Raw genomic sequence first — 27,129 nt, 5'->3', positions numbered from 1 at the left:
AAATCATGTTAGAGACCATCAGGTCATAATTTTTCTACTTCAGACTGCAAGCTCAGGTTCCCCTCAGAATGTCTCTCATGTCTACTTATAGTACCTAAGCACCACTGAACATCTCTTGAAAGAAATAAAGAACTTCAAACAGACTGCAAACCCTCAGCAATATTCTTTCTTCCCACTGAATACAGTGATGAAATCTCCCATCAATTCAACATAGCAGAATACAGTTCTTGTGGCTTCTTTGGTGAGAAGATTAGTCCTATTTTCACAGCACACCAGCAGCTACAAATGTCAGAGCTTTCAATATTCATTACGCCTGCTTTCCTTTGGCACCTTTTAAGCTGTATAATGTTGTTCCAAGCTCGTCTGTGGGTTTTGACCACAACGGTATGTGTTTACTGTCATACCAAATGGTCTTTAGATAAAGTATAGCTTTATTTCCACAATATGGGACGGAAGTGGAATTTTGCTGTAAGAATGACCTCTTAGAACATTTTAGTGGTCTGCCACTCAGCTGATTACCATGCTGGCTATATGTGCTCCAAAATAGGTACCAAATGCCTAAAGCAACATCCACTATTCACAGTCCTTTTATCAATCTCCATTAACAAAATGTTATCTGGACAGCACACTGATATGCCTTTTCACTTATCAGGGAGATGGAATGAAAGCCACCTGACAACAAAAACTAATAATGATACCAGCTCTGAGACAAGGTGCTTATCTGTGATGTGTTGGCACCATCTGTGGGTCACACAAGACAAGAAGGTAAACTCTAAGTCCAAGATTGTAACTATAAATGGCATTTGGAGCCTAGAAACATCATTCAAGCCTTTTTAGCACCTCTGAAGTCTCCATAAACCCTACTACCTTAGAATGTATAGACATATTTGTTTCAAACATTGCACTTTTTAATCACTAGAGTAAATGCTGCTACAAACATACAGCAGTACTGTAAAATCTGAATTATTTTGCTTGCTCTGACTAAGCACACAATATTTCATAGACAGCTGAGAGAGGATGAAAACTTTCAGATTCTGCTTTCATGCTTAAGTTACACTCTACAACATAAGTCAAGATACATGAAAAATTTATCTTAACAAGACAAATCTAAAATGATACAGGAAAATCCAAAAAGCATTTGAAAAGTGTAAATATGGCCAAAATAAGTGAATCATCTCATGGTCTTCTCTGGAGGCTGTACTTTTAAGTATTCTGAAAGCAGAAAAAGAAGTCAAAAGGATTGGGACCCAATGCAAGTGGAGAGCACCATGAGTAACTGTCTGTCCAGTTCCTCTAAGAAGAGGTGACACCCTGAGGGGTAAGCTCAGTTGACCTGGCAGTGAATATATTCTGAACCTCTGTAGTTAAAGCCCAGAATATTAAAGAATTCATTATGTTCCAGACTCTTCTATCTCAAGAAAGATAGGCGTACTCATTGAATTTTTGTCTGTGAACATGTGTTGCTCACAGCCGTAAACTCTTAAGATTCTTCTGATGAAGGAATTCAATTTCTCTAATTAATTAATCCAACTATTGACTCGCTCTTAGTTTGCACTGTTACAGATGAGATAAGGATCAGACTGAAGAACTTTCTAACTCATTTTTGTTGCTACTTATGATAATAGCAAAGTGAAACTGAGTGCCCAAATCTGCTTTCAAAGGAAGCAAGGCAATTAGTTGCTATAGCACCAGATTGGAAAATTCTCCTTGGCACATGTTCTGAAAGAGATTTTCATTATGAGCACTGGTAACAAGAGTCATCATGGACTAACTGTGGATTAGTTGTGAGCTACTGTGTCTTTCTTCCTCAGAGAGGAAAAGCTCTAGGAAAGAGTCTAGGATTTCAATAGTGCTGCTAGTCATAAGTCCCTAGCCTATCTATAAACATAGTACAATATGCTGCTGTAGTCAGTGATGTGTCCAGCTGGAATTCTGATCTTCATCAGCTTTATTGTTTAGGTATCAATGGAATATGTAAAAATCTTTGTTGAAGCCACAACATGTAAACTCAAAAACGTGATCACACTAATTCAGTGAGACATGAACTCCGAGCCAGAGTACGTTAGGAGTTCTGCAGCTTTCTCTCTTTTGCAGGAGAACCGGAACTGCGTAGTCCTTCAAATGCACCAACCATGGGACCTTTCTGAGTCCTTATGTCAGTTATAATTAACTGAAAAAGGAGAGGGAGAGAAGAGAAACTCAGCTTGAGTTCTTTCTGGCAATCAGAATGCAAACAAAATTTCAATATACTCCTAAGTAGAGGAAGGTCATATAAACTGGTGAACCCTACCCCCAACATCTGTAAGGCTGACCCAAAGCCTTGATTTTCTTGCTTCCCCTCCTGTATGATCAAAGGGAGAGTGCTCTTTTTCCCAAAGAACCTAGAAAAGAAAGGACAATTGCTAGCATTCCTGTCATGAGTGGAACTCACTATTTTATAAGATACACCTTCCCAGCACTGTTGCCTATATTCTCACTGAGGAATCTGGAGGCTCCAAATGAGAATGTATGGGCTGTAGTTCATAATATACTGAGATCAGTTAGGCCAAAAGTGACTCCAAACTCAGGTTCAAAATTCTCTTAGCAGCCAACAACCAACTTTGAGCTGAAACCTGCAAAGCCATCTGTAGCTTTGCTGTTACACACAGAAGACTGATGTCATTAGACATGCCTTTCAGACAGCAGAAATAAATGGGCCTTACTTTTCTCTCATTTTTGCTTGCACCACAATTCCAACTCATAGCTCTTCTACTGTACATTAGTATTTTCTGTTTCTTTTTTCTCCACCCAGTTCCCTTCCACAGGTGCGAAAGGCAGTAAGTGAGTTTTCATCTACATGATCTACATCTGTGTCTGGTCTACATACCTGTGATTAGTCTTCTTGTCCTGCCGGTTGGCCATGTAGAAAAGAAGTCAATGTGATGTTAAATAGGATACCTCAATTAGTCCTTCCTTCTCTCTCTTCTACCTTCTGTTTCTGTGGAAACTTATGTGCAAGATTGGTGGCTCCCTTTTTATTTTCACTGAAAATTTAAAAATGATTTTAAAAATTGAGAGAGACAGATAATTGCAGAAGCTTAGTTTCTTAGCCTAGGTTTCTACAACAGCCAGATGTGTTCCACCAAAACTTAACCACTCTCCAAATGGCAAGGAGTAAGTCTGGTTGTGAAACACTGATGAAGCAATGCATTAGTTCAACAGACAATCTTTTTTTCTGCGTCTCTGTCTAAAGAGAAATTTCTGGTGAGTGTGTGTGCTGGCATGGTATTTTTCCATGTCTTCATAGCAAATTCTAAGAATACAACATTGTCTTGTTTCCCACCCTTTCCCCACCCCTTTTTGCTTAGCTTTTCAGGGGGTTTGTTTGCATTTTAAGGAATTAATGTTTCATTGACTTATACATTGTTAAACTCCGTTATATTGTTCTCCCTATTTAACAGTTTCTCCCTCCAGCTCTCAGGCAATCAGATAGAAGTTCATTTTTAAAGCAGAGGTTTATATAACAGAAGATGCATGAAACCTGGGTAATTTATATCATTTATCTGAACAGTTAGTGTCTGCATCAGCAATTCCTTCAGCCAGGTTGCATTCCTGATCTGCCTAAAATACAGGGATCCCAAGGTTCCTCACATGCAGGCTTCTCTACTGCAGTGGGAACAAATCTACGATTTAAGTAAAAATTATTACCATTTTTATCCAGATTATAGGTAAAGAAGTACAGTTGTTTAATTGCCTGCTTTGATAGCTGATTTTCCTAAATTACCAGAAAGAATCTATAGCAATAAAATTACTGCAGCCTAGCGGTACAAAAGAAGAAACTTGTTATTTTACTTACCAAGGACAAAAGCAACACTTACCTCCTTCCTCTGTGCCATCATGTTACAAACTTTCCAAAATCAGCCTTTGAATAGCAGAACCACAACTACTTAGAGCAGCAAAACTGAGACTGATCCTGCAACAGCAAGTTCACAGTTCTTTGCAATAGGCAGGCATTTATCATATGCTTTCACAGCATTCATATTAGTAACCTTATAAAACAATTTTGGCAGAGTAATTTTACCAGTGGGTGAAATTTTACATGTGGAGAAAGTTCAAGTTAAAGGCACCAAGTGACTGATACCAGCTACATAGATTTAGTACAGCAGTCTTCATTGCTGAATAACACTAGTATAACTATTGTTCAGATACAACTCTAGTGATTCACTGCTCTTCCATTTCACTAATAAGTATATTTACAAAAACTATAAACACACCTTTGCAAAGCACCAACATATTATAGACCACCTTCCAGAACTGTTAAAAAAATCACCTAATAATTTTGCTAATTGCAATAGGTAAAGATCCTAGGAGGAATAGTTTTACAGTCAAGCATGGCTGCTTTTAGGAAGTAAAAAATTTGAAGGCTTAGAAAACTATATGTCCTGTTAAACTAGCTCATATATACAGAAACTCTCTAATTTAAAAATGGCACTTACTGTTTGGAAACAGCAGGGATTTAAAAGTGTCTGTTCATACTCCTCCTTGGAAATAATTATTCAAACTCTCCAGAAAAGCATCCTAATACGATTTATGATCAGTTCCTTACTGATAAGGTGCTTCGGCTCTTTTAGTTTTGTGCTTTGAAATAGAGCAAGGTCAATAGTTACTTAGCACACATATAGCCTCACTTACTTACACCAGTTTTGTCCATCTACATGGCAAAATAAGTAAAGTGGGAACTCTAAAATGGAGAGTTAACCATAGTAAGGTTGAAATAACTTTGTTTGTTAGATGACTGTACTGCTTTCAAGCTGGGGAAAAAAAAAATCTATTATTGAGCACGTGCATATACACATGTGCCAAGAATTCTGCTTGTTCTTGATGGCTGTGGACAGAAGCATCATTTTCCCCTGCAGCTTTACCTGTTTAAGATTCACTTAACTTACTAAGAACTGAAGGCAAAGGGTGGTCTTGTAAGTTTTATGTAGAGATTTGATGAAATATACTCAGCAAAAATGCCCATAGATAGCATATTCCTTTGACATGCAGAATTCATCAAATAGAAAGTTCACTGCTAAAAATGGTTAGACAACTCCTACCAATGGTCTATTAAATAAATTTAAGTATGTGGAGGGAAAGATACATTTTGCATAGAAATACTATTTGTGCTCATTTACCCTATTGTAGCTTCTGCAATCTCTATCAATATTCTTTGCGTAAAGTTCCCTTTAGGTGACTTTCAACACTGTCCAGTAGAACATGTATGTGATATCCCTATTTTATTTTTTAACATCCTTGTGAAAAAAAGATACCCTGTTAAATTCTTTCTCCTTCAATTCTCAATCTGAGGAAGATAGAAAAGGAAGGATTGTTTATGTAGATAAAGATTCAGTGTTAAAAGAGTAGAAATTTTTCACAAATGTTTTAAACACAAAGAGGAAATATTACAGTAATTATAATAAAAGATAAAAGGCGGCTGAAGAAAGTTGCCTGAAGATGAGCTACAAGGCAGTGCTTGAAGGAAAGGAGTCAGAACAGAAAAGCAGTTTAAAGAGAATAATAAAATGAGAGAAATTGTAATACACTGGCTAAGAGAAATATTCTACATTTAAACCGGAGAAGAGTGTAGAAATCAATGTCGAACAAGATCAAGTAAAAAGCCTCAGCAGACACTTCTGAGAAAAACTCAGAATGAAAGCACCATAAATGATCTATAAGACAACTGCTTGTTAGTAAGGATGGCCAGAATAGCCTTGTGCTGAAAAAAGCTTGAAAGCTGCAAGCCAAGAGAAAGGAAAAATATTAATTAAAACCAATTTGTAAAAGCTAAAGACCTTGTCACTTGTGAGGAAACTTATGAGAATAAGCAAAAATTGAGACTGCAGACAGGTTAAAGAAGAAGAAAATATCATGGGGTATTACCCATGCACATCACATTTCTACCTCTAAAACAACTTGGATTTGCACTGCTCTCTACTTTAAGGATAATTTTCACTGAACAATCTGGTTAGCAAATGTTCACAGCTCAATGGGGTGTCAGCCACTCTTTTCCCCTACAGAAGTTCTTTCCTGTGAGATTTATTACTCTGCCCGCTGCATCATACTTATGTGCTCCAACAAAGATCTCTTTAAATCATCACCTACAGAAACTGTCTATGGCTTTTTGGTAATTTGAGACCAGCTGTTGCAAAAAATGGGGCATCCTTGTATAATGGAGAATACTCCTCACATAGAGGAAACAGGGATTCATTGCAGACAAGGCATAAGAACAATAGACTCACTGTTGAAGAAAGGCATAAATAATTGAGAAATCTGCAAAAGGACTAAGTTTTCAGACAAACTGGCTTTTAGCCACTTGTAAATTAAGTGTGAAACACACAAAAGTAGGAGGCAAATAAATCTGAAATGATTAGGCAAAGGAACAGCCAAATACTAGTCCCAGTCAGGCAGTCAGCATATCAGCTCTAGCTGTAGGAAAAGCACAGCAGACATTTTGTGTGAGTTTGTAACAGCAGACTACAGTCTTGTTTAGCTGCATGACCTCAGAGTGTGCGTATATATAGACATAGACACATGTAAAACACATACACACACATGCATGTGCACACAGATGTATACATAAAATCAGGCACACTCCAACATCTGTACATAAGTATAGGACACTCTTTGTGGTCTCCAGCTAGGCGAACCCCAAAATGTTCTACCTAGAGGAACATACCCCACAGCATCTACACTTCAGTTTGGTATGCACATTCATGCATTCAGTCTTCATTGTTCCTTAACCTCATGCAAACCCTGCCGTACCTCAAGGTCCTACAGCCCTTTTCTTCCAACAGCTGCACCTTGACCAATCTCTAATGCAAGACACCATGTGCTGGGACCTTCAATCACCCTTAAGCTGCAGCAAATTTGGGACTATCATTACTCTGAAAGAGGTATAGAATCTACACTTCTTTTGCTGATGTTACGAAAAAAAAAAAAAAAAATTCAGACAAGTTCAGACCAATTCTACATTTCCCAGACAGATTCCCCCTTACAAGCAGCAAGTATCCCGAAATAAGTTTTTTCTCATCAGCTGCCTACTTTGAGTGGGCAATCCCATGACCATAAGCACTCTTCCCTTGTTACACGTCCCCACACAGCAGGGAGGAGGAAGGAAAAAAAAAAATAAATGGAGTGGTCAGTGCCATATCTGTGGTGAATATCTATCCTGTCTGTGGGCCACTCAGTGTGACAGAGTAAGACATTCAACCTGCTTTATCAATGCAAACCCAGGGGGTGGAGACCTCATAGGCTCGTGAAGGACTTGCAGATGCTGACAACTGACCTGTACCACAAACAGGCATTTTTCTCACTCCATGTAGTAATAGTCCACCATCTGCCTTGTTGCAATGCTTACAACCCTGAACAGATATACAGAAAAGTAGTTGAAGAGGCTATTTTTAACCAAGACAGTAGCTCAGAACACCAGAGGTTTCAGTTTATATTCAGATATCAGCCCATGCCACCTGCTCTTCTCTCTGCCCTACCGGGGCTAAAGCTGCTCTGCTAAGAATCAGCAACATCTGCAGTCACCTCAGCCAAAAAAACAACAAGGCTGTGAGTCAGAGACTTTAGGCAGCCAGGACCTCTTTGCTGCAGTAGAGGTGAGCCCCCATTATTCTCATTCCCTCTAGTTTACACACCACCTTCTTACTCCCTTTTCTCAGGTTTCCTTACAAACCCTCACCATTGCATATCAGCACTCGGAGCCTACCAAGGAACCTTTCTCAAGGTCAGTTGTTCCCTCCCATCCACACATCTCCTCCCCCCCGTCCCTTCCTCTCAGATGACATAACAGTGTATCTTACCCCGAAGCATGAGCATGTCATTTAACACTTTTCTGACTAGCTGCTGCCAAGATGTGCTATTTCAGGTGAAAAGATAACAAGGAATGAAAATGCCCCTACTGATGTGATAGTATGATTCTTGGGTATCATTTATGGAGAACTCCAAGTTGGACATTTTCCTTAAGACAAGCCTTTAATAATAAAGAGATCTTTTATTAAACTGCTTGACAGATATCAGAATGCAAGCACTCCAGTGCATATCCCCCCCATCACATTCTCAACCATCACCTAGTACAAGGATGTGCCAGAAGGTGCTACCACAGAGGCAACACTCACAGCACTCATTTTAGATAACTTTATATGGTTTGAGAAACACCTAGCAGCTTCATCAATTTGCATTTTAAAAGTCAGTATCCAGTTTAAAGGGTGCTTGGTTTGCTTAAACTTTTCTGTTAAAAAAAAAAATAATCAGCAAACAACAGCTCCTCCTCTGAAAGGATATATTCAAAGAAAGAGGAAGCAATCTTTTTTCTTTCTAAAATGGCCAGTTTTACACAAAACAGTACATGATCTCTGTTGCTTTAGCACCATGCAGTTTTTGGCAAACAAATCGTAAATAGCCAGTATCACTACAGATGCTGACCTTCTATTTTACAAGAGAGGATGGAGCTTAAAATGGTGGTCAGGCACTGACAGATCTCTATTAAAGAAAAGTAAATGGTTTGCAATGAAGGAGGTCATGTGATGGATGATCTCATGTGACCACATGTGGTTTCTTTGTGTCCAGGTATACTTTATTTTATTCCACTTTCTCTCCTTTTTTGTCAGGTTTCATCCTGTTACACACTTCTGTAGGTATGTAGGAAATTGTCTGTTTCCGTTTTCTTTCAGTCTGGCTGCATTTCCCTGTCTTTCTGTTGCATTTTTTCTGACCCTAATAACCTGGTGGTTTTGGACTCAGTCTATCACTTTTCAAGACGCTGTAGTCACTACTTGTTAGAGACAGCCCACTCACCCTGACGAAATGTTAAAGATTAAAAGAAAAGAAACATGTCATAGGACTTTAGAGGTGATAATAGGCTCAAAGATAGTAGAGCCTTGCAAAGAAGGTAAAAGAACAGATAGAAACTTGAATTTAGGAACAAGGAAACCTCCCTTGGTCATGTGTTCAGAGATACCATAAAGACTGCACAAGTTGTGCCCTTTAGATGAATTTGGCTCATTATCATGTGAAAAAAACACCTCTTGATGAGAAAAAGCCCTCTACTCAGATAAGACCCTCACCCTTTGAGTTGCTCAAAGTAATAAAAAGACATTACCTTTAAATAGAGACAAGATATGTTGTTAACCAATGAGGAACAAAGTGATAAGAAACTAACCAATGGTCGTTAACGTTAAGCATGTATTCATGTAGTTTGAAGTGTATAAATATGTCACTTGCCTGTGCGTGGTGTGCTAGCCTTGTGGAATTACCACCTAGCACCCATCTCTGTGATGATATCTAAATGCCTAATTGTGTGTGTGTGTTTAATTCATCATTGCAACCTTTAACTTAATGATAAATTGAGCCAATTGTAGTGTTTTAATTGAAATCACTGTACTGCTGACGTAACCACTTGGGTTTTAATACAGAATCTTCTGCTCAGGAAAGAATGAACTTTAATTAGTCTCATAAATGTCAATGACTGGCAAAGAAATTTTGTTTAAAAGAAAGTACTAAATGTCTCATACTTACAGTTCAGATATACTAAGATTTTGTGAGGAGTGGCTGAAAAACAAGATGCGATGAGAAATCTCCCAATAATAGCATATGTGCAATGCAACCATCCTGGACAACATACCCACCTGTGGCCACACAAATGCCTGCTGCCTTATCCCTTAGGCCAAGGTACCCCTTCAAGGATTTTGTCTTATCTTATCCTCTCTTAAGCTTAAAAAGTCCAGAATGAGCTCAGATTACAGGAAGTGAATGTTCAGAGAAATTGCTAAATTAAATGCAGAGAAGCTATTTTCTGTGGCAAGAGTGCTCTGCTTTCTTCAGAGGTCATCAGCAGGAGCTACTTGCCTGCTCTGCCTTCCTGGCTGCTCTCTCTCCTGTCATTTGAATAATTCTAACCTGTTCCTGCGGGTCCTTCCTCCCACTCTTCAGGCCGTTTTCAGGCTTGTCCTTTTGCTAGCAGTGGGCACGCCAAGGAGTACTACTCTAACGGCAACTGTGAGCCTCCTGGGCCTGATCCAGGCTTGACATGTTTGATTGACCACTTCACTGTGGTATTTCCTTGGCATGGGAGGATTAAGTGGTTGTACAGGCTCTAGCCACTTTCCTCATAGACTCAAGAGGAAGGTGTGTGTCTGGCAGTGAGGAACAGCTGACTCAGTATTGCGTGCACAGTTCCAGCTACTTCTGGCAGACAAAATTGTTCCCTGGGGCTATGGAGAGCTGTAGAGAAACTGAGGCAGTCTAGCTGCACTTCTGTGCACCAAAGGAGACACCAGTTGGTCCCACTATTTGAAAGATGTAGGGAAAGTCTTACATCACTGGTATTTTCCATCTCAGGTCCAGTCCAAAGTGTGGCAAACACAAAACAGAGGGCTAGGAGAATACTTAACCAAGTACTGTTGCAGAAAAGCAAAGAGATTCTAGCACAGGTCCAATTATATGTCTTAAAATATTTCTAGTTCCAAAGGATAAATCTAGGGTTGCTAAAAAGCCTCATACTTGCAGACTTTATTGCATATTTAGCAAGAACAGGGAAGCAGCTCTCAAAGAAAGAAGAAAGGGAGTCAGTTGTGAAATAACAGGGTCATGAAACAGCCTTGACATTTACACCAAGTGAGGTGAGCAGCTCTTCAGAAGTCAACAGGGAGATCTCAGAGTATACTTGCAGCTTGCTCAGAGTATACTTGGACTGTTATGAGTGTGTCTTTAGTTTTTCAAAGTATGTCTCAATCCCAAATTAGTCCCACAATCAGAAAAATTTGTAAACATCACATGATTTTGAAATTTGAATTGAAAAGTACTGTAAAGATTGAAAGTTAGGCAATTTACCAGCTTTATAGGCTTGTGCTTATATTTTCCAGTTCTTACTAATATTCTAAAGATAGATGTTAATTACACAGAAAACCACTGTCTTTGTCCATTTAATTTTCAGTTTTACATTACCTAATTATAATGGGTATATCTAGCACACCCAAGTATCCATGTTGCAGATGTGCAACATTATTATGTGGAGGGGAAACACACAAACAAATTGACAACATCATGTGAAGTAGTTAAGTGGATCAGATACACTGCAGCTTTGTTATTTTTACATCTTGTTTTCCAAGTTATCACCAATGTCAAAAGATCTGTATTATCTGTAACTTTTTAAAAGTAGGAAAAATCAAATTACTGAGTATACAGAATAACTCAAAGTAGCTGCCTGAAAACTGTTCATAATGAGGTTAGCAAAAGTTTAATACTGATAGAAAAATTATAGTAAGGACTTTAAGGGCTGTAGTGTGTCTACAAATTACATGTAATATTCAAATTTACTAATATTTTTAGTGGTGGGAAAAAGCACTTCAGTAACCATGATTTTACTTTTGTTTTTAAGACCTCAGACACAGAAATCTGATCAATGTTCATACAAGTACTCACAAAATATGGTGGATATTCCCTTGCTTATAGTCTGCAGGTACCTACCTTTGGAATATTATTAAAGGTTATTGGTACAGTGTGAAAAAAGGTCGTTTTTTTCCATCACCTATCTAGGCACCCTTCTCTCCCAAATTGCCTTTGAACAATTTAGCTTTAGTTTTATGACAAGTCTTCTATGAAGTCTTCTACAAACTGTATCGGCAAATAGACCCAACTAATGCAGTGCCTGCTTTATGGCAAATGAGCAGGGTTTCTCCTGCTGTCGGATAAGTCCCTCAGTACAAACCCTAGGGCTAGCTGAATACTATCCTTCACGTTCAAACTGTGAGTAGCACATCTGAGCCACCAGAATTGGCTCATTATGGTTGATACTATTGAATGCTTTTGATCTGCCCCACTTTCCAGACAGAATTATTACCATAGAAATTGTTTAGCATGAAATTAATTGTATACTGCACTTCAGCACAGCTAACCAGATACGATAAACAGGGGTTTCAGAATAGTGTTAAGAAAAACAAGCTCTACACTGAACTGAATAGCTTATGGTATGTTAGACAAGAACAGGAGCAATCTCCCCAAATGATAAGCTTCTTTCTGGATGATTTTTATTGGCAAACGGAGACACATGAATAGCTTGAAATGGATTCCACTGAATGTGGAATAATCCTATTAAAATAAAACAAAATAGAAATAGCCGATTTTTAAAATTATACTTTATCTTCAGATTCTGTCAAATTTAGCATTGCAATGAAGCATCAAGGCAGCTCTATGTTCCTGCAGTCTTAGGTCAGCTGAGAGCAAAATGATTCACTTTTTCCAAGTTAGAGTATTGCATCCAATGTCTATAAGTCTCTGTGATCTGTCAGATTGTATTGTTTCCTGCCCCTTCACACTTCTGTACTGTCTATTGTGTGTAGTAGGGCACCAGTCAGTATTTGTCTCTTTCTCGCCCATACATGCACACATCAAAAAACGTTTTCACTTCTCTCCTAGAATACTTTTCTTCCAGATTCATACTGCTTCTCGTATGTTCTGCTTTAAGTTGGCAGTTGGTGCTACACTGATATCACACTGTCGCAGATCCATGTGAAAATTTGTTTACCATCTTTATTTATACAGAGATGGTAAAAAGAAGCAATTAAATAATTGATTCTTTACAGTTATCAAGGTGCAAAAGAGAATTGTTTGATCTAGTATTGAAAGTTGAAGAAGGGATTTTATCTTAACAGTAATGCTTAACTGTTTCAAATTTATACAAAACCTTAGTTTCAATTATCAAGTTCTGAACTGTTGTAGGCCATGAAGTGCTGAGGCTTGGACAACAGGCCCAAGCCAGAGCTGACCTATAGATGAATCCTGTATATTTCATAACTAATAATCATTATGCTAATAGGAATTATACTAAATTATAACAAACCAGCTATTCTGATGTAAAAGGTGGAAGTGTTGAAGCCTGAGCAACAAGGCTCTGAGCCAAAGCTGTTAACTCAGTATATAATCATTAGTGAAATATGTATGCTCATTAATGAAAGATGTAGCTTAGATATCATATACTCATTACTGGTGATGGATGTAATGAAAACATATCTTTCTTCTTCTCTGTGTAGGGGTAAGTTAACAAAGCCATGAAGTCAGCTGTCCGGCCTTGGGACAGACGTGTGGCCTTGTTTTAAAAAGAACATAAATAAATTAGATAAGGAAACTCCCTTGGCTTCTCCCTTGAGCCCTGGCCAGGCTTTGGGTGGAATCCAACAGAAGAATGAAACCAGAAATTTTCCGCTCAAAACAAAGGTGCCAGCTCTTCTGGCTTGTCAATCTCTGGTGTATAAGGCTGGACCCGCTCACAGCGACTTTGGCAGCCTCACCCATGGGTGGACGCACCGCGTAGGATTTCCCCCTTGCCGGGACAGGCTCTGCAAACCCTCGCTGTAACCGGGGCTGCCCAGCCACTGCGGGTCTGGGTGATGGGAACGTGTGCAAGGGGTGAGGGATCTTTCTTCATCACTACTCTCTCTCTCTCAGGTAGTAATGATTTGATGCATTACACGGTATTTTCCTGTTTGTTTAAGCACACTGTTCTGTCTTTTCTTACTGTATGTTTTCTGTATTATTCTGTTACATTATTTAGTTATTTTAAGTAACATACGCCTGCTCTTTTCACTCTGGTGTCTAAATTTAATTGGTATCCCTAATCAGCATAACAGGCCAGAAGTTTGTGCTGCCCTTTATTCTATCGTCAGGCACAGAAGGATATTTGTGGAGTCCAATTCTGTTTTATTCTACACAATTCAAAGGAGCAGATGTGTAAACAAACAGAACAGTATCAGTGCTCCCATCTCTACAGTAACCCTGATAGAAAACACACTTGACAACCCTACCATAAAAAAGCTCTTCAACAATATAAACATTTTGTCACTACAAAGAGCAACCCTTGACCACAAGCAATCCTCTGTGAAAGAAACATGGTAATCTCTCAGACTCCCTCTTAGGCTTTGTACATTATATGACCTTTCAGGTATGTAGTTCCCAGGATATCCAGATCTGCTCTTGAATCTACAGCAAGCAGAGGACAGCTGGCAGGAGATGTGTTTTGTTTGCTAACTATCTTGTGGTAAGTCCCTTATATGCTTCCACCTCCACACATGCTCTCCTGGATGGGAGTTCAATCTCTAAAAATATAATTTGTATTCAGTGCAATATAGCCTGAAGCTGAGGACACTCACTCTTAGCCACACAGAAATGATGTTATGGGAGCTTTCTTTACCCATAGTATAAACGTGTCAGTGAAAATCAGAGGTAATCCTGGAATAAACAAAGTAAAAATACAGATCTTACACACTTGTCTTGATTTTGGAACTTGAAATCAATAAAAGTTGCCAAGTGGTCTAGATCAATAATAGCAACTAACAAAATAAACTTAATAAAATTACATCAGCAGTCCACAGATCATAAGCAGACCACCTTCTCTTAGCAGCTTCTGCTTCACAGTGTTTTTGCTTAGTTATTGATCTTCCTGTGTCATGATTCTTCAAACATTAATTTTCTTTTCAGCGGAGGGCTTTCACATTTCAAAATTCCTTTCCCAGAGGAATAATGGATTTTCACAAATAAGGAGGGAGAAGGTGGGTTCTAAGTGAGACATCTCCCATGAACACTATGCTTGAATTCAGGAAGTACCGAGAACTACGCACCTCTTTCTCTTCCCTTCCTATTCCAAATTTTTGAAATAAATAGCAGAAAATTACAGCTTTTCAATAAAATATATATCTTCTTCTTTCCTCTAAGATAAAAAAAAAAAAAAGAATACTGGAGATCTGTAGAGCAAAAAAGATTACTTCTTCAAAACTGAGGGATGCAGACCTAGCTTCACTCAGCACAGATCTTTCTAACAAATCTGCTATTCAAACTATAGATAGTAGTTGGTACATGTACAACAGAAAGGCACTTTCCCTGGGTGCGTATAATCTATAAGCAGAGTGGAAGTGCTGAAAGCTCAAGTCCTGTATGTAGAAAAATAAAACCAGAAAATGTGTCCAAACAACCTCTAGTATACCCAGCATTTGAAATATGTGTTTGACTTGGTGGGGAAAAGACCTTTATGATTACTTCTAGGTGGATTTGCATTTCAGCAGCAATAATGATTTGTCATTAATCTTTGCTCTCAAAATCTAGCTTCTGAAATGTAAAGGTACGTAGGCAACACTCATAAAACCATTACATGGGAGGCTCTCCTGCTGTGGAAAGGGTCAGTTCTGCCATCAGTTGCTACATAATCACTTGGCATTTGATATCTTTAGTGTTTATGACAAAATGGTCTAAGCAAGTTAGGAAGACCATAGGAAGAGGTGATGAGCCATACTAAAGTAATATGGTTAGGTACTCAAGTTATTCGACAAGATTTACCAAATAGCTGTATGAAGAGGAAGTAAACTGCAGACCAGTCCTCCCTTTTCCAGCTGCCAATGCTAAAACAAGTACTATCCTCACTTGCTCAAGTGGCCATTGAAATCGATTACAGAAAAGATTTTTTTTCTGTTGTTGCTGTATTTCTGTCTGGGTTTTTTGAATGGGTAAGGGCTGCAGTGAAGCTTTGAAAGAGGCTATAAATAAAAAGGAAATAGATTTATTTTCCTATTGTCATTACTGAATCATCAAATAAGTCCTGCTGTCCATCTCCACAAAGAGAAAATGAGGAGAATTAGATTACCTACAATTTTCTCTCTGGATTTTTAATTTGCAAATTTACAGATGAAAATTTAAAGAAAAAATGCACCTATTATTTCATTTTGCCTGTCTGAAACAAACCCCCCCAAAAATAACCTCCATGACATCACACTTCAAGCAGTTGAGCTTCCAGTGTGATACCTATATTGCAAAAGAATGCACTTGGCATTACTGACCAGTGTTGCAATGAAGAAAACAAGCCAGCAGTGTGCCCTGGCAGTGAAAGCAGCCAACTAAATCTGGCTGTATTAGCAAGGGTGCAGCCAACTGGTCCAGGGCACTGATATTTCTTTATTCTGCACTAGGGACATCACATCTGTGACTTGTGTCTAGTCTGGGGCTCTCCAGGCATGGCTTAATGGAGCAAGTCCAGCAGACTCCAAGATAATCAGAGGGGTTATGCATGAGGAGAGGCTGAAGGAGCAGTTTGTTCAGCCTGGACAAAGGAAAGCTCAAGTGAGACTTTACTGCTGCCTACAGCTAACCCCACTGAAGGGTACAGAGAAGACAGTGGTGCACAATGGCAGGAAAAGAGGTAATGTGTACAAGTTTCAGCATGGGAAATTCCAACAAGTTGTGGGGTTTTTTTAACCTGTGGACAATCAAATACTTGAGCATGTTGCCCAGAGAGGCTGTGGGATCTCCATCTTTGGTGATACTCAAAACCGTTGGACATACCCCTGAGCAACTTGATCTAACCAGAACTTCCCTTGTCCTTTTTAGCCATTGTGATTCTGCGGCTCTATGTATTTAGCAACAGCTTCTGCTAATGCTGCTACTAATGTGCATATATATATATAAAAAAAAAAAAAAGATCCTTTCCTCATGTCTGGTATTCACGCATCCTTGATATGTTAGCATGAATCCAGACTTCCCAGACACTGTTTTTGTTCTATAAAGATAATGAATGCGTATTTTCCAGGGTTTGATTTTTGATTTTACATCATGACAGCCATCCAAATATACAACTACCATGGAGAGGAGACACAGGGATTTGTTACTCTGAGACTTACATTGACTACAGTGAGTGCTACAGTCCAGAGGGATGGGGACGTTTGTGAGGTTTATCCCTTTTAATTGTAAATTCTGTATCTTTGTTATCAGTACCAAGTGTTGACAAAGAACTTAGCAAGCTCTGCTGAACCTATCCAGGATCTGTTCAGTCATGAGCCAAAACATGCTTTTCAGTGTTGTGGCTGGGCTACTAGAAATACTTGATCTTGTTACTCTGAAGTTTAGTTATGTTTCCCTACACATACTGCAAGCACAGCAGACATACTATATACATCTATGTAATACAGATACAAACTCCACACTGAAGGGTAGAGGAGTGATTTCAAGTAGACATACTGAGATATCTATTGTGCTTGTTTACATTAGGATTTTATGCTGTTCACTATCTTCTTAGTAAAACATTCTCTATACATTATGTCATAGCAGTGACTGCTTCAGGTAATACTGTCATGTTTAGTTGTAATGATTAACTGTGTCTTTCTTTATCTAAATGCATTGGATTCTTTTTTGCAGCATTTATGCAATCAGATAATTTCAGTCTTTTAATAAATAAGAGTCTGAAGAGATCAAGAAGTATTTCAAAGCATGTAAGCTGATTTCAGCCTGGTGAAGTCAAGGGAATACTTACATAGCCAAGATGATAAACAATTTTTAAAAAATGTACTAACTGGCAGTTGTGAATAATTATTTTCTAAACATATCGAAGACTTCCTAGTCTTGATATACCGTACTATATGGTATTTCTACATTACCTATTTGTTTTAGGCAAGAACTTTCTCCATCTATATCTTAATCTCCAGGATATATTTAGCAAATCGTGATTTTGCTTATTATTTCTGGGTTTGCTGCTGTGTAACCAGCAACAACAAGACCAACAAGTACTTACTATCAATCAAATTCCACAAAATTACACAATGCAGTCACCTCAAACCTTTAATTTTAATTACTGTATACATAAGCATTCTCCTACTTTAGCAACACACATTTTCCATATGAGCTAGAGAGAAGCTCCAGAAGTGTTGAAAACATTGCAACATGTGGTAACTTTACAGTGTGATACAACAATTGTTAGTGAGATATGTAGGGTCAACATATTACAGTACCTCAGGGGAAGAAGCTGCATTTTTTCCTCACAACCCAGTCAGGTTGTCTTCTGAAGTTAACTATAATTAATGAAAGTGATTAGTCCATGTTTATGCTAAGAGCTACAATGACTAAAAATTAATACTCTTGACCACGTAGTTCATAAGCTAGGTCATGGTGATACAGCAGATAGAGATAAAAATCACAGTTCTTCAACTGTTTTAAAGCTTTGATTGATTGCTGCAGTTCTTTCATTGTATGTTTTTTTACCTTGGCCACTGCAGCATGTCTTCTTGCTTGATTATGCCTGGAAATTACCCTTTCTGAGAGAAGCAAATCTTAGGCAACAAGCAGACAGAAGCATCTGAGCTCAGAATCCAAAACAGAAGGAAGAACTACCAGAAAAAAGAAAAAAAAACCAAAAAACAAACCCAAACCAAACCAAACCAAAACCTAAAAACAAAAAACCACCAAAACCAAAACCAAACAAAGAGTAAAATCTGAAATTACAAGTAGGAAGAAAAAAAAAAAAATCTTATGCCAATTATTTTTAAGAAAGAAAAGAAGCAAGGTGTAATGCAGTCTCCTGGCACCAAGAAATCCCAACGGTAAACAGGGTTCATATCTCCTTTTACACCACTGGCACAAACACAATGATGTTTTATGGCCACTCTGGTTATCAAACTCTTTGCATTCTGCTGTTCACCGTAAAAGACAAAATACAGAAATTAGCAGCAACAATTTTTTTTTTATCAGTTGGTTAAACTTTACACAAGATTATTACAAGATAGATACAATATAGAAAATACAAATTTTTGTATCTATCCAAATTGATTACAAGGCACTAATAAAAACATTCCAATAATCTCAGATAAAGATTCTATAGGAAACAGGACAATTTTCCAGTCTCTTCCCAAAACTGTCAACATGTAAACAAATAAAAAAGCAAAACAATCAAAAAACCCCCATCTCAATCAGTTGTAAAGACTAATGAAAACTAGAGTGATAGAACAGAAATGGTGTTATCAATGGTAAATTTAATGCTTGCTTTATGATACTGGGCCCTTAATTAGCGCTCAGACACCATGAATAAAGAGATGTTCCGTCACATAGAAAGCCTGTGAAAGCATGTTGTCACCATAGTAATATTATGGCATTTATAGGACCTGTTAAAGCTTAACAACCTGTTAAAGCTTAACAATGTTGCTCTTAAAAAATAGTTGATCAAAAAATTGACTGCACATTTATTAAACATCAGCACAGCACTACCAATTCTTTGATACAGCTGTATGTGTTTAGAAATTTGGAGCCCAACACTTAGTAGCAGTAAATCTAAACTAATGCAGCTGAAGTCAATTACATCAAGCCAAAGTCATGGGGAATCAGCTCTTAAGAATACGACCCTCCAACTACAAATACTTCATAAATACACTTCTTTTTCTGTTGCAGGGATACTGTGACTAATGTCACAAGACTGAACACCTTTAGGTGTGTTCTGATTTATGCTGGAATCTGAAGTGATCACCAGCTTCAACCACGGAATTACAAAGATGAGGGGCTGCATTATGTGTGCATCTTCCTCCTGTCTCAGACTGGAGGTTATTAAATATAATTAAGATGCAATACCTAGATGTTCTGACTCCAGCCTTTGCTGTTTTTTCCTTATATGGAACAGACAGTCAAAAATTTGGTTTTTTTGCCATGGCTTCATTGTGTGTAAAGCAGTTGTCTGCTTAGATGTAATTCTCAGTATCGTTTTTCTGTATTTAAACCTCTAATATCAATTCTAAGAGGCAAGGTAAGATTTTAAACCAATGCAGAGAGAAGTAGAGAATCTTACTGAAAATCAAATCCATAAGATGGAAGTACAGTCTAGTACAGGCACTGTTTATTAAGTCAGAGGGACAGCAGCACTGCATCAAATCCCCCAGTTCCCTTGGAGATCTTGCACTAGTATAAATAGCAGGATGGATGTAGCTGCTGCACAACTGGTTCTCTCACAGTAAAAAGTAGAGCTCATACAAAGCAGAAGGAAGTATGATAGGACTTACGATGTTTTATAGTTGTATCAGAAATGAAGGATGCATTTTCTACTACCCTGTTGACCAGTGCACGGTGACTTCAACATGAGACAGAAGCTTACACTTCACAGATTCTGTCTTAGCACTGATAAGTCTTCATCTCTGCCTTGAAAAAGACCTTTCACTCCTTGCTGCTCCTTTTAGACTATGAAGATAACAATGGAGATATCTAAGGGCATGATGGGGATTGATTAGTTAGTGTGCCAAGTGGGGAAAAAGAAAAACTGCTGTAGTGTCAGCTGCTTTTACAGTGACACTGACAAAAAAACAGGAGCGATGGCAGCCTCACATACCAATGCTGCAGAAATTACACTAAATCTGTATATTTTAAAAAGTCCAAAACTTTGCTCCAGAAGCACTGAAAACAGGATGTGAAATTTGGGAAAACAATAGCTTTATTTTCAAAAATAAATTCCTCCAAACCTGCAAAATCCCTGTGTACAATACCATTAGCCTCACAGGACCACGTAGCCACGCATCGGGTACCTCCAGGCCCTCTTCTGGAGGCACACGTAGTAAAGGCTAACTAAGCAATGCTCTGCAGACTGCTTTCTCAAAATTAAGTATTATGAATTTGCTCAGAGTAGGTAGCAGGCAGAACAAAAAGTGAAAATATGACATTTGTATTCATATTTTTTCTTTTTTACACAAAGTTCTCTTCTTGGAAACTTAAAGTCCATTCAATTCTATAAACCCCATCTCCAGTGAGGGAGAATCTTCCCCTGATACCAATTGCATCAGCTGGTTGATGGGTTCTTTTTTTCTCCCAGTTAGCACAGCTATACTGCTGGATCCCAGCTTCACCTACCTTTGAACGAGATCAGATCCTGCTGGTTGCATGGTAACGGCAGACACATTTCACTGCAGGTCCAACACACATATACATATTCAGAGGGAACCCCTACATGGCTCTTGCAGAGTACACAGAGCTGTGGATTTCTGTGTCTGTATCATTCCTGACCCCTGAGCTACTTTAAAGGTAGTTGCACCCAAACCTCTGACAGCATTCAAGAAGCAGCAACAGGGCTGTTCTCACACACATGCACCCCAGCCGTTGCTGAGAACAGACTCAGCTCCATACTGCTAGGTGAGCACTTTCATTTAAGAGTCATGATTGAAATACAAAAATCTTGAAATCCTCACTGGAAAAAAACAGCTTTACTCCTTGGTTTCTACCAACAAAGAGTCTATCTCTGTCCTTATTTGGCTTTTTCTCATCCCAGTAGTCCTCTGACTTAAAGTTTTTGTAGTCTGATTGAACAAACTAACATAAATGTGTTATTTATTTAAAAGTTACACATATTCCTTGTTTCCCCACAGTATGTAAAGTATATATTTGCTTAAATTATATCAAGAAATACCAGAGTGATACAGAGCTACAGAACAGCCTGAGCACAACTGCATTAGCAGACAGATCCTCCCTTTCCAGTCTCATTAATATTTCAGGTCATTCCACAGCGAATACATATTCTTGTGAGGCATAGTTTTGTGTCAGAGGCTACTTTGTGGACTGAAATAGTACTCTTCCTATTCAAAGTCTGATGTGGTTTCTCCAGGTAAAGGAAAAATGAGCTATCATGAAACTGAATTGCAAGCCTGACTTCAGAAAACTTCTGTTAGATTTTGAGAGTACTAAGCAAAAATGTGTTGCCACAGTGGGGAAACTAGTGTGAATTTCCTATCTTTGCTATGGTCAGTTTAGGAATATCCACAGATAGGCTGACTTAAAGCGACTGCTCAGCAGTATTAAATTCCCCCTTAATAGACTGATATCCCAGTGGTTTACAAAAATATCTCCTTGGAATGCTTCCAAACATACCAGAGATGTTGGCTGGCTCAGCCTCCAAAACAGTTCTCAGTTAGCAACTTCCAAACTCCACACAAAAATCAAATTGCCTCACTTGAACACAGTTCCTTGACCAGAGTTATTACCTCCTCCCTCTTTAGATGCAATTATGAGGAAAAGTCTTTTTCTGTTAAAAGAAAATAAAATGTATAGAGTCTTCAAACAAACAGACTCTGCATAGGAGAGAAATCCCAGGCTAGAGGAAGTAATGCTGTTACTGCTGCTTCATAAATAATTGACAACAACAGGAATGTTTTGTGTATGCCACACTGTTGTTACCTTTGGGAAATGATCTGAAAGTTTGAGTCTGCTCTGATCTAGGTTCCCTGGCACTGACATATGTGTAGCTAAAGCCAGTACCTCTTGGCTTCTGGAGAACATCGCTGTGTTTCTGTCCTCTTCTGCCCACTCCATCTTGAAGGTTACCACAGATCATGGCCCAGCTTCTTTCTGTGAACTAATCAGGGAGCTGCATTTGGCACTCTGTGATAGGCAGCGTGCAGAGACACCTCTCTTTCCACTGCCTCTGCTACAAATAGCTGCAACCTTTAACTGGTGGACAGGACAAGCAGCAAAGGGAAATAAACCGCTCTAAGTGCTGCAGCTAGAGTCAGAGCCTCAGCTCGAATGAGTCAGCGTGGCCCCTGCTGTACCAGCTATGGGGTTGGCTTTGTTTCTCCATTTACAGGCTGCAAACCAAAGCACAAAGGAAAACTTCCCAACTGCTTGTCATTATTATAGTACAAGTAAAATAGCTAAATCTAAAGCTTTGTCTGAAAGCAGCCAGAATGTGCCTTCCCTTCCCAACTCCACTAAATATTTACGAAGCCCAGCAGCACTAGGACCTTTTTCAAGACTCTTCTGTGTTTATGACCATAGCCTTTTCCCTCCTGTCAGTATATCAAATGTTGTTACCACTATAGTATTTCAGTGTTGCTAAACAATGGTTGCAAACATCCACTTAGACTTTAAGTAGTTCTACTAAATTTTATGCAATCTTTTAAGTCTTTCTTTCCCTTGATCAATCCTGCAGATGATAGGTTTTTGTTTACACTGACTTCTTGGAATAAGTTTTCATTGTACAAATACATTCAAAGACATTTATAGGCAAAGAGGGTGGTGATTATTTGTTGATTCTTAGCACTAATGTTTAAGTCATCCAATTAGGAAACAAAAACAGTGCAGCATGACCTACACACCAAATAAACAGACTGAGTGAACGCTGGAAATGCCCAGTTTGAAATACAAGCAAGACTGAAATTTGTTTACATAACTTGTTGTAAGACCAGCGCAGAAACCTACCTTAATAGAAATCAGTTTTGGCACAAAAATGAGCCAAAATCATTACATAACTTATTCAGAAAAAAGATTGCAGTCAGCGATTTTTTAGTGTTAAGTAGCTTAATCACTTCTTAATGATAACAGCATTTTATTGAATACCAGGGAAAACATGGAGGATTTTTTTTTTCTCCTGAAGTTTTCTAGCTCTTTAAATCTTATTTTACAGTATGGGAAGCTTCCTCACTTATCTTCAGAGATACAGTAAGAAGAGTCTTGTGGAGCTTGAAAAGCTAATTTACTACATACATATCATAAAAACACATTCTTACCTCATTTGTAAGGCAAGAGAAGACATGCTCTAGTGTCTCTTAGCTGGCTGTAAGAGACCGTATACACTACATACTGTTCCAATGCATTTGAAAGAAAATTTCTGCTAATTCAACCTTTATCTTTTTCCCAGTGAGGAGATTCATTAAGCTATGATCAAAAGTTTAACTTGCTTTGATATTTAATTCAAATCAGATTCATTGTGTGCATAGCTGTATGTTGCAATTCCTACAATATTTGACAAAATGTAAACCACAAACAAAATTAAGAGACATTCCAGGATTTTTCTTTATCAGAGTGCTAAATAACCCTCCATAATTCTCAGGCTCTAAGCAAGACCATAGTAAAACTCGCCTTTCTTCAGTCCATCAAGCCCATCAGCCCAGGTTGAGGTTGACATACTCTGATAGGGGTCAAGAAGAATTCAGAAGCAGTGAACAATGAGGATTCCCAACAAAATAAATAATAAAAACACAAAGGCAAATGTTTTCTGTTCTATGGCCGTGATAAGATTTGGTATCATGTTCCCAGATGGCACCAAAGTGTCAGTGAATATGTCTCCATCCGTCATACAGGGAAGGTGAAACAAATAATCCCACAGCAGCCTTCCTTTTGTCATCTGTATGCTGAGGTCAGAATAGAAGCCATTTAGATGCAGTTTGCTATCTGTAGGGCAAGGGGAAAGCAATGTAAACTGTGAGTAGGCCTTTGGTTTGTTTATTTCAATACAACTTTCTCCTAGTGGAGAAAAAATGAGATGGAAAAGAACTTGACAGCAGGTCTGCTTGTCCCTGCATCATATATGAGACCTTTTAGACATCCTGTACTGTTTTGTTGGCAGTGCAGAATCCAGCCACTGATATTAAATATCACTACACCCTAAACAGGCAGTAACTTCTCCCTACCTACTATGTCATTTGCACTGGAGTAGAACATTTGTTTCCTGCAAAGGGAAAAATGAGGGGTTTAATCACACTGCTCCAGTGGGTAGCCCACAGAAATGGTAAATTGCATGCCTTGTTGAAGGACAGATGAGCTGCAGTTGATGCTACTCTAAGTTAGCAGAGAGGGCTTTGAAAACCAAATGTAGTTATGGTTTTATACACCAAAAATATTTTGAGGTGGGATGGACCACTATTCATTACAGGCCAATAAAATGCACATGCCCCCATGATGGATGGCAGAAGCCATTCAGTGACTGTAACACTGCATGAAGAAGAGGCATAAATAATTTGTATTTGAATAAGAGAAGATTTAGGAAGGCAGCCTGAAGTCAAGTAGTAATTTAGCTCAAGGTCAAATGTTTTGTCTTCTTACTTAAAATCAGAATCAGGTTTACAAACACAGTCAGCAAGAAAATGTTTTTTATGTCACCAGCTCTGCCCCATCAAGAGCATCACCAGGATTTAGGACTGAACCTGGCTGTTTCTAGACAGCAGAGCATATGCTGTGCTACTGCCTGCCTGGCACATCTGCTCTCTTGACTGTCTGTGTGTCTACCTGCTACTACTTCCTCCTCACCTGCACACAAGACTTTACCTTCAGTGGGAGGGAAGCATTGCTAGATTCCACAGTTTAGGCCTGGTCATCTGCACCACTGAAATCACCTGTAAAGTGTCCTCAGGAAAAGAGATTTTATTCTATTGATTATATGCAGTAAAACACTAAGATTAGATTGCAAAACTGAATGGAATGTATTTCTGAGCCTTGGGCTTCCAGACAGCCTTCTGGGTGTGCTCACTACACTGAATAATTGCAAGCTTCTGGCGGCAGGCAATTTGTCTTCAGAGAAAGGCACAATACCTGGCATCCTTTGCCCTCTTTAGACCACCTCTTTTGCAAGCTGAAACTTAAATGAGACTATTAACCATTTCCTTTGTGACAAAATGCTGTTTAACTATCCCCACTTATACAAGCACATGGGTACTTGAAAGGAGAAGTTAATTAGCTAAAGATATTAATTGGGTGTATCGATATGCACAAGTCATTAGACTTGGAAGCACCTTGGCACAGCAATGTGAGCTTCCACACTCCCGGTCTCTGGTCATTCACCTGGAGCAACTGGTGTAAGGGAGTCACAAGCCCCACATCTTCCTCCCTGCCCATCACTTTCTGTTGTCAGCTGAGCTCTACTGTCATTGGGCACCAGAGACTCTTTTCAGCTGGAAACATTCCCTATCTAGGAGAATCTACAGAGTGTACATGGCAACACACCCTGAAACTGTATTTCCTTGCATGAGAACCTCTACACTCCTTGCAAAAGTTCCACCAGTGTGCTTGAACTCCATCCCACCTCGGTGGCACTGATCAAAGCCTGATGGAGAGGACAGGAGCCTGGAAGAGGGTGCTGAGGAGCTGCAATGCGAGCAAAAAGGCCATTCCCCAGGGTATGAGGGAGATTTCTGCTCAATGATCCAACTCTAATGCAGATCTCAAGAGGCAAGAGATGAAAGCATGTGTGGTGCACACTATTGGTATCCCCTTTTCAGCACAAAGGTATCTATGCAGGCAAAACAAATAAAACATACATATTGTAACAAGGGAAGTGGTACAAACCAGATAATAGTAATAATAACAACACAGCCTGAATGTGTTCCTTTTCAGCTTGTTCCAATTACTAAATTCTAAGCCAGGGTATATAATGTGTGGAAAAGCCTCAAGATTGTTTAAAAGTTTGTTGATGTAACCAAGATTCCTCTAGGTGCAGAACTGCTTCTTTTTTCTTTTTTTTTTTTTTTTCCCCTCACATCTCAGATTAAATCATAACTGATAGAACAAACAGATTATCCTTCACTTAAATGACTAGCCCTGATTTTTTTTTTTTTTTATGTAGAGGTGCCCACTTCTATTTCTTTCTGTAATGAGTTCTTTGCACATATGTCTAACCCTTTAATAAGGACACAGTTGCACATCACTATATCTATATCAGGATATGGATATGTCAGTGTGCACACATCCATTAGGTCATTCAATTATAACTCTCCCTGAGGTGGTGCTTACGGTCTAAGATGCTACATTTTTAAAGAAATAAAGAAACAGAGTAAAACTTGCGTATTGTTAGTGGCATAAAATTGGTAGGTTAGTCCTTGGCACATCCTAAACCGTAATAGTATTCATATAGTTTCAGGTGCCCACCCACAAACCAATAGCTGAACTATGAGCACAGGGTCTGGTCAAATGTCACTAAAAGATAACTTTTCAGGTCAAGCCCCTAAGATTTTTGAAGTTAAAATGTCATTGGATTAACTAGTTGATAGAGCTATCTACACATTTGTATGAAAGATACAAATTCTCAGGACTCTGACGAAGCACCTTTGATTGGTCTTTCTGTGCTTTCAGCATTTCATTTGTTTCAAAGTTCACTTTAACTGAAAATTGCCATATGTTAAAATGGTTTCCTTAAGGATAACAGTTTAAAGCTTCTTACTTTGAGAGCAATAGGGCTAATGGAAAGAACAGCTTTAAGATCTGCACCTCTAGGAACAACATTTACAATTACATTTGGCTTTGTTCCATTGTTTAAACTGCCCTCTCTTTATCACCATGTACAACATAAATTGCATTGTGTATCAACACCCATATGTTCTTACTGTGAAAGACTTGTATGTTGGTGAGTAGTCGTAGCCAAATAGACTGTAGGAAATCACAACTCAGTTGGCTGAGTAGAATCTTACTTCTACCCATTTTGCCAATTTCTGTATCCTACCTGTTTGTAAACTTACGTATCATCCCATCCATGTAGCTGCAAGATGGCAGAAATCCTCTGAGACACAGAAGCTCTGGAGCTGACCTTTCAGTCTTTAATTGTTCCAATACAGTCGGAGG

The 27,129-nt window shown here is 38.7% G+C and overlaps 1 protein-coding gene and 1 long non-coding RNA gene across 3 annotated transcripts; both read right to left on the bottom strand.

The window, feature by feature from the left end:
• Positions 1-1,687: 1,687 nt before the first annotated feature.
• Positions 1,688-22,206, bottom strand: LOC141973552 (uncharacterized). Of its 2 annotated transcripts, none has more exons than XR_012635544.1 (5): positions 22,057-22,206; positions 3,858-3,952; positions 2,867-3,023; positions 2,291-2,381; positions 1,688-2,170 (listed from the first exon to the last, which is right to left on the bottom strand). It is a non-coding gene; the product is annotated as an uncharacterized LOC141973552 (long non-coding RNA). The 2 variants fall into 2 exon arrangements; XR_012635543.1 differs by lacking the exon at positions 22,057-22,206 and adding an exon at positions 20,659-20,728.
• A 1,426-nt stretch (positions 22,207-23,632) lies between these two features.
• CTXN3 (cortexin 3) lies at positions 23,633-23,923 on the bottom strand. Its single transcript, XM_074932895.1, is given in 1 exon segment — positions 23,633-23,923. A coding segment is annotated over 1 exon segment (291 nt).
• Between the last annotated feature and the right edge of the window lie 3,206 nt (positions 23,924-27,129).

The sequence above is a fragment of the Athene noctua genome, chromosome Z (assembly GCF_965140245.1).
Source record: "Athene noctua chromosome Z, bAthNoc1.hap1.1, whole genome shotgun sequence".
Lineage (NCBI taxonomy): Eukaryota > Metazoa > Chordata > Aves > Strigiformes > Strigidae > Athene > Athene noctua.
Note: the sequence above shows the minus strand (reverse complement) of the source record. Positions and strands in the feature narration are given on the sequence as shown.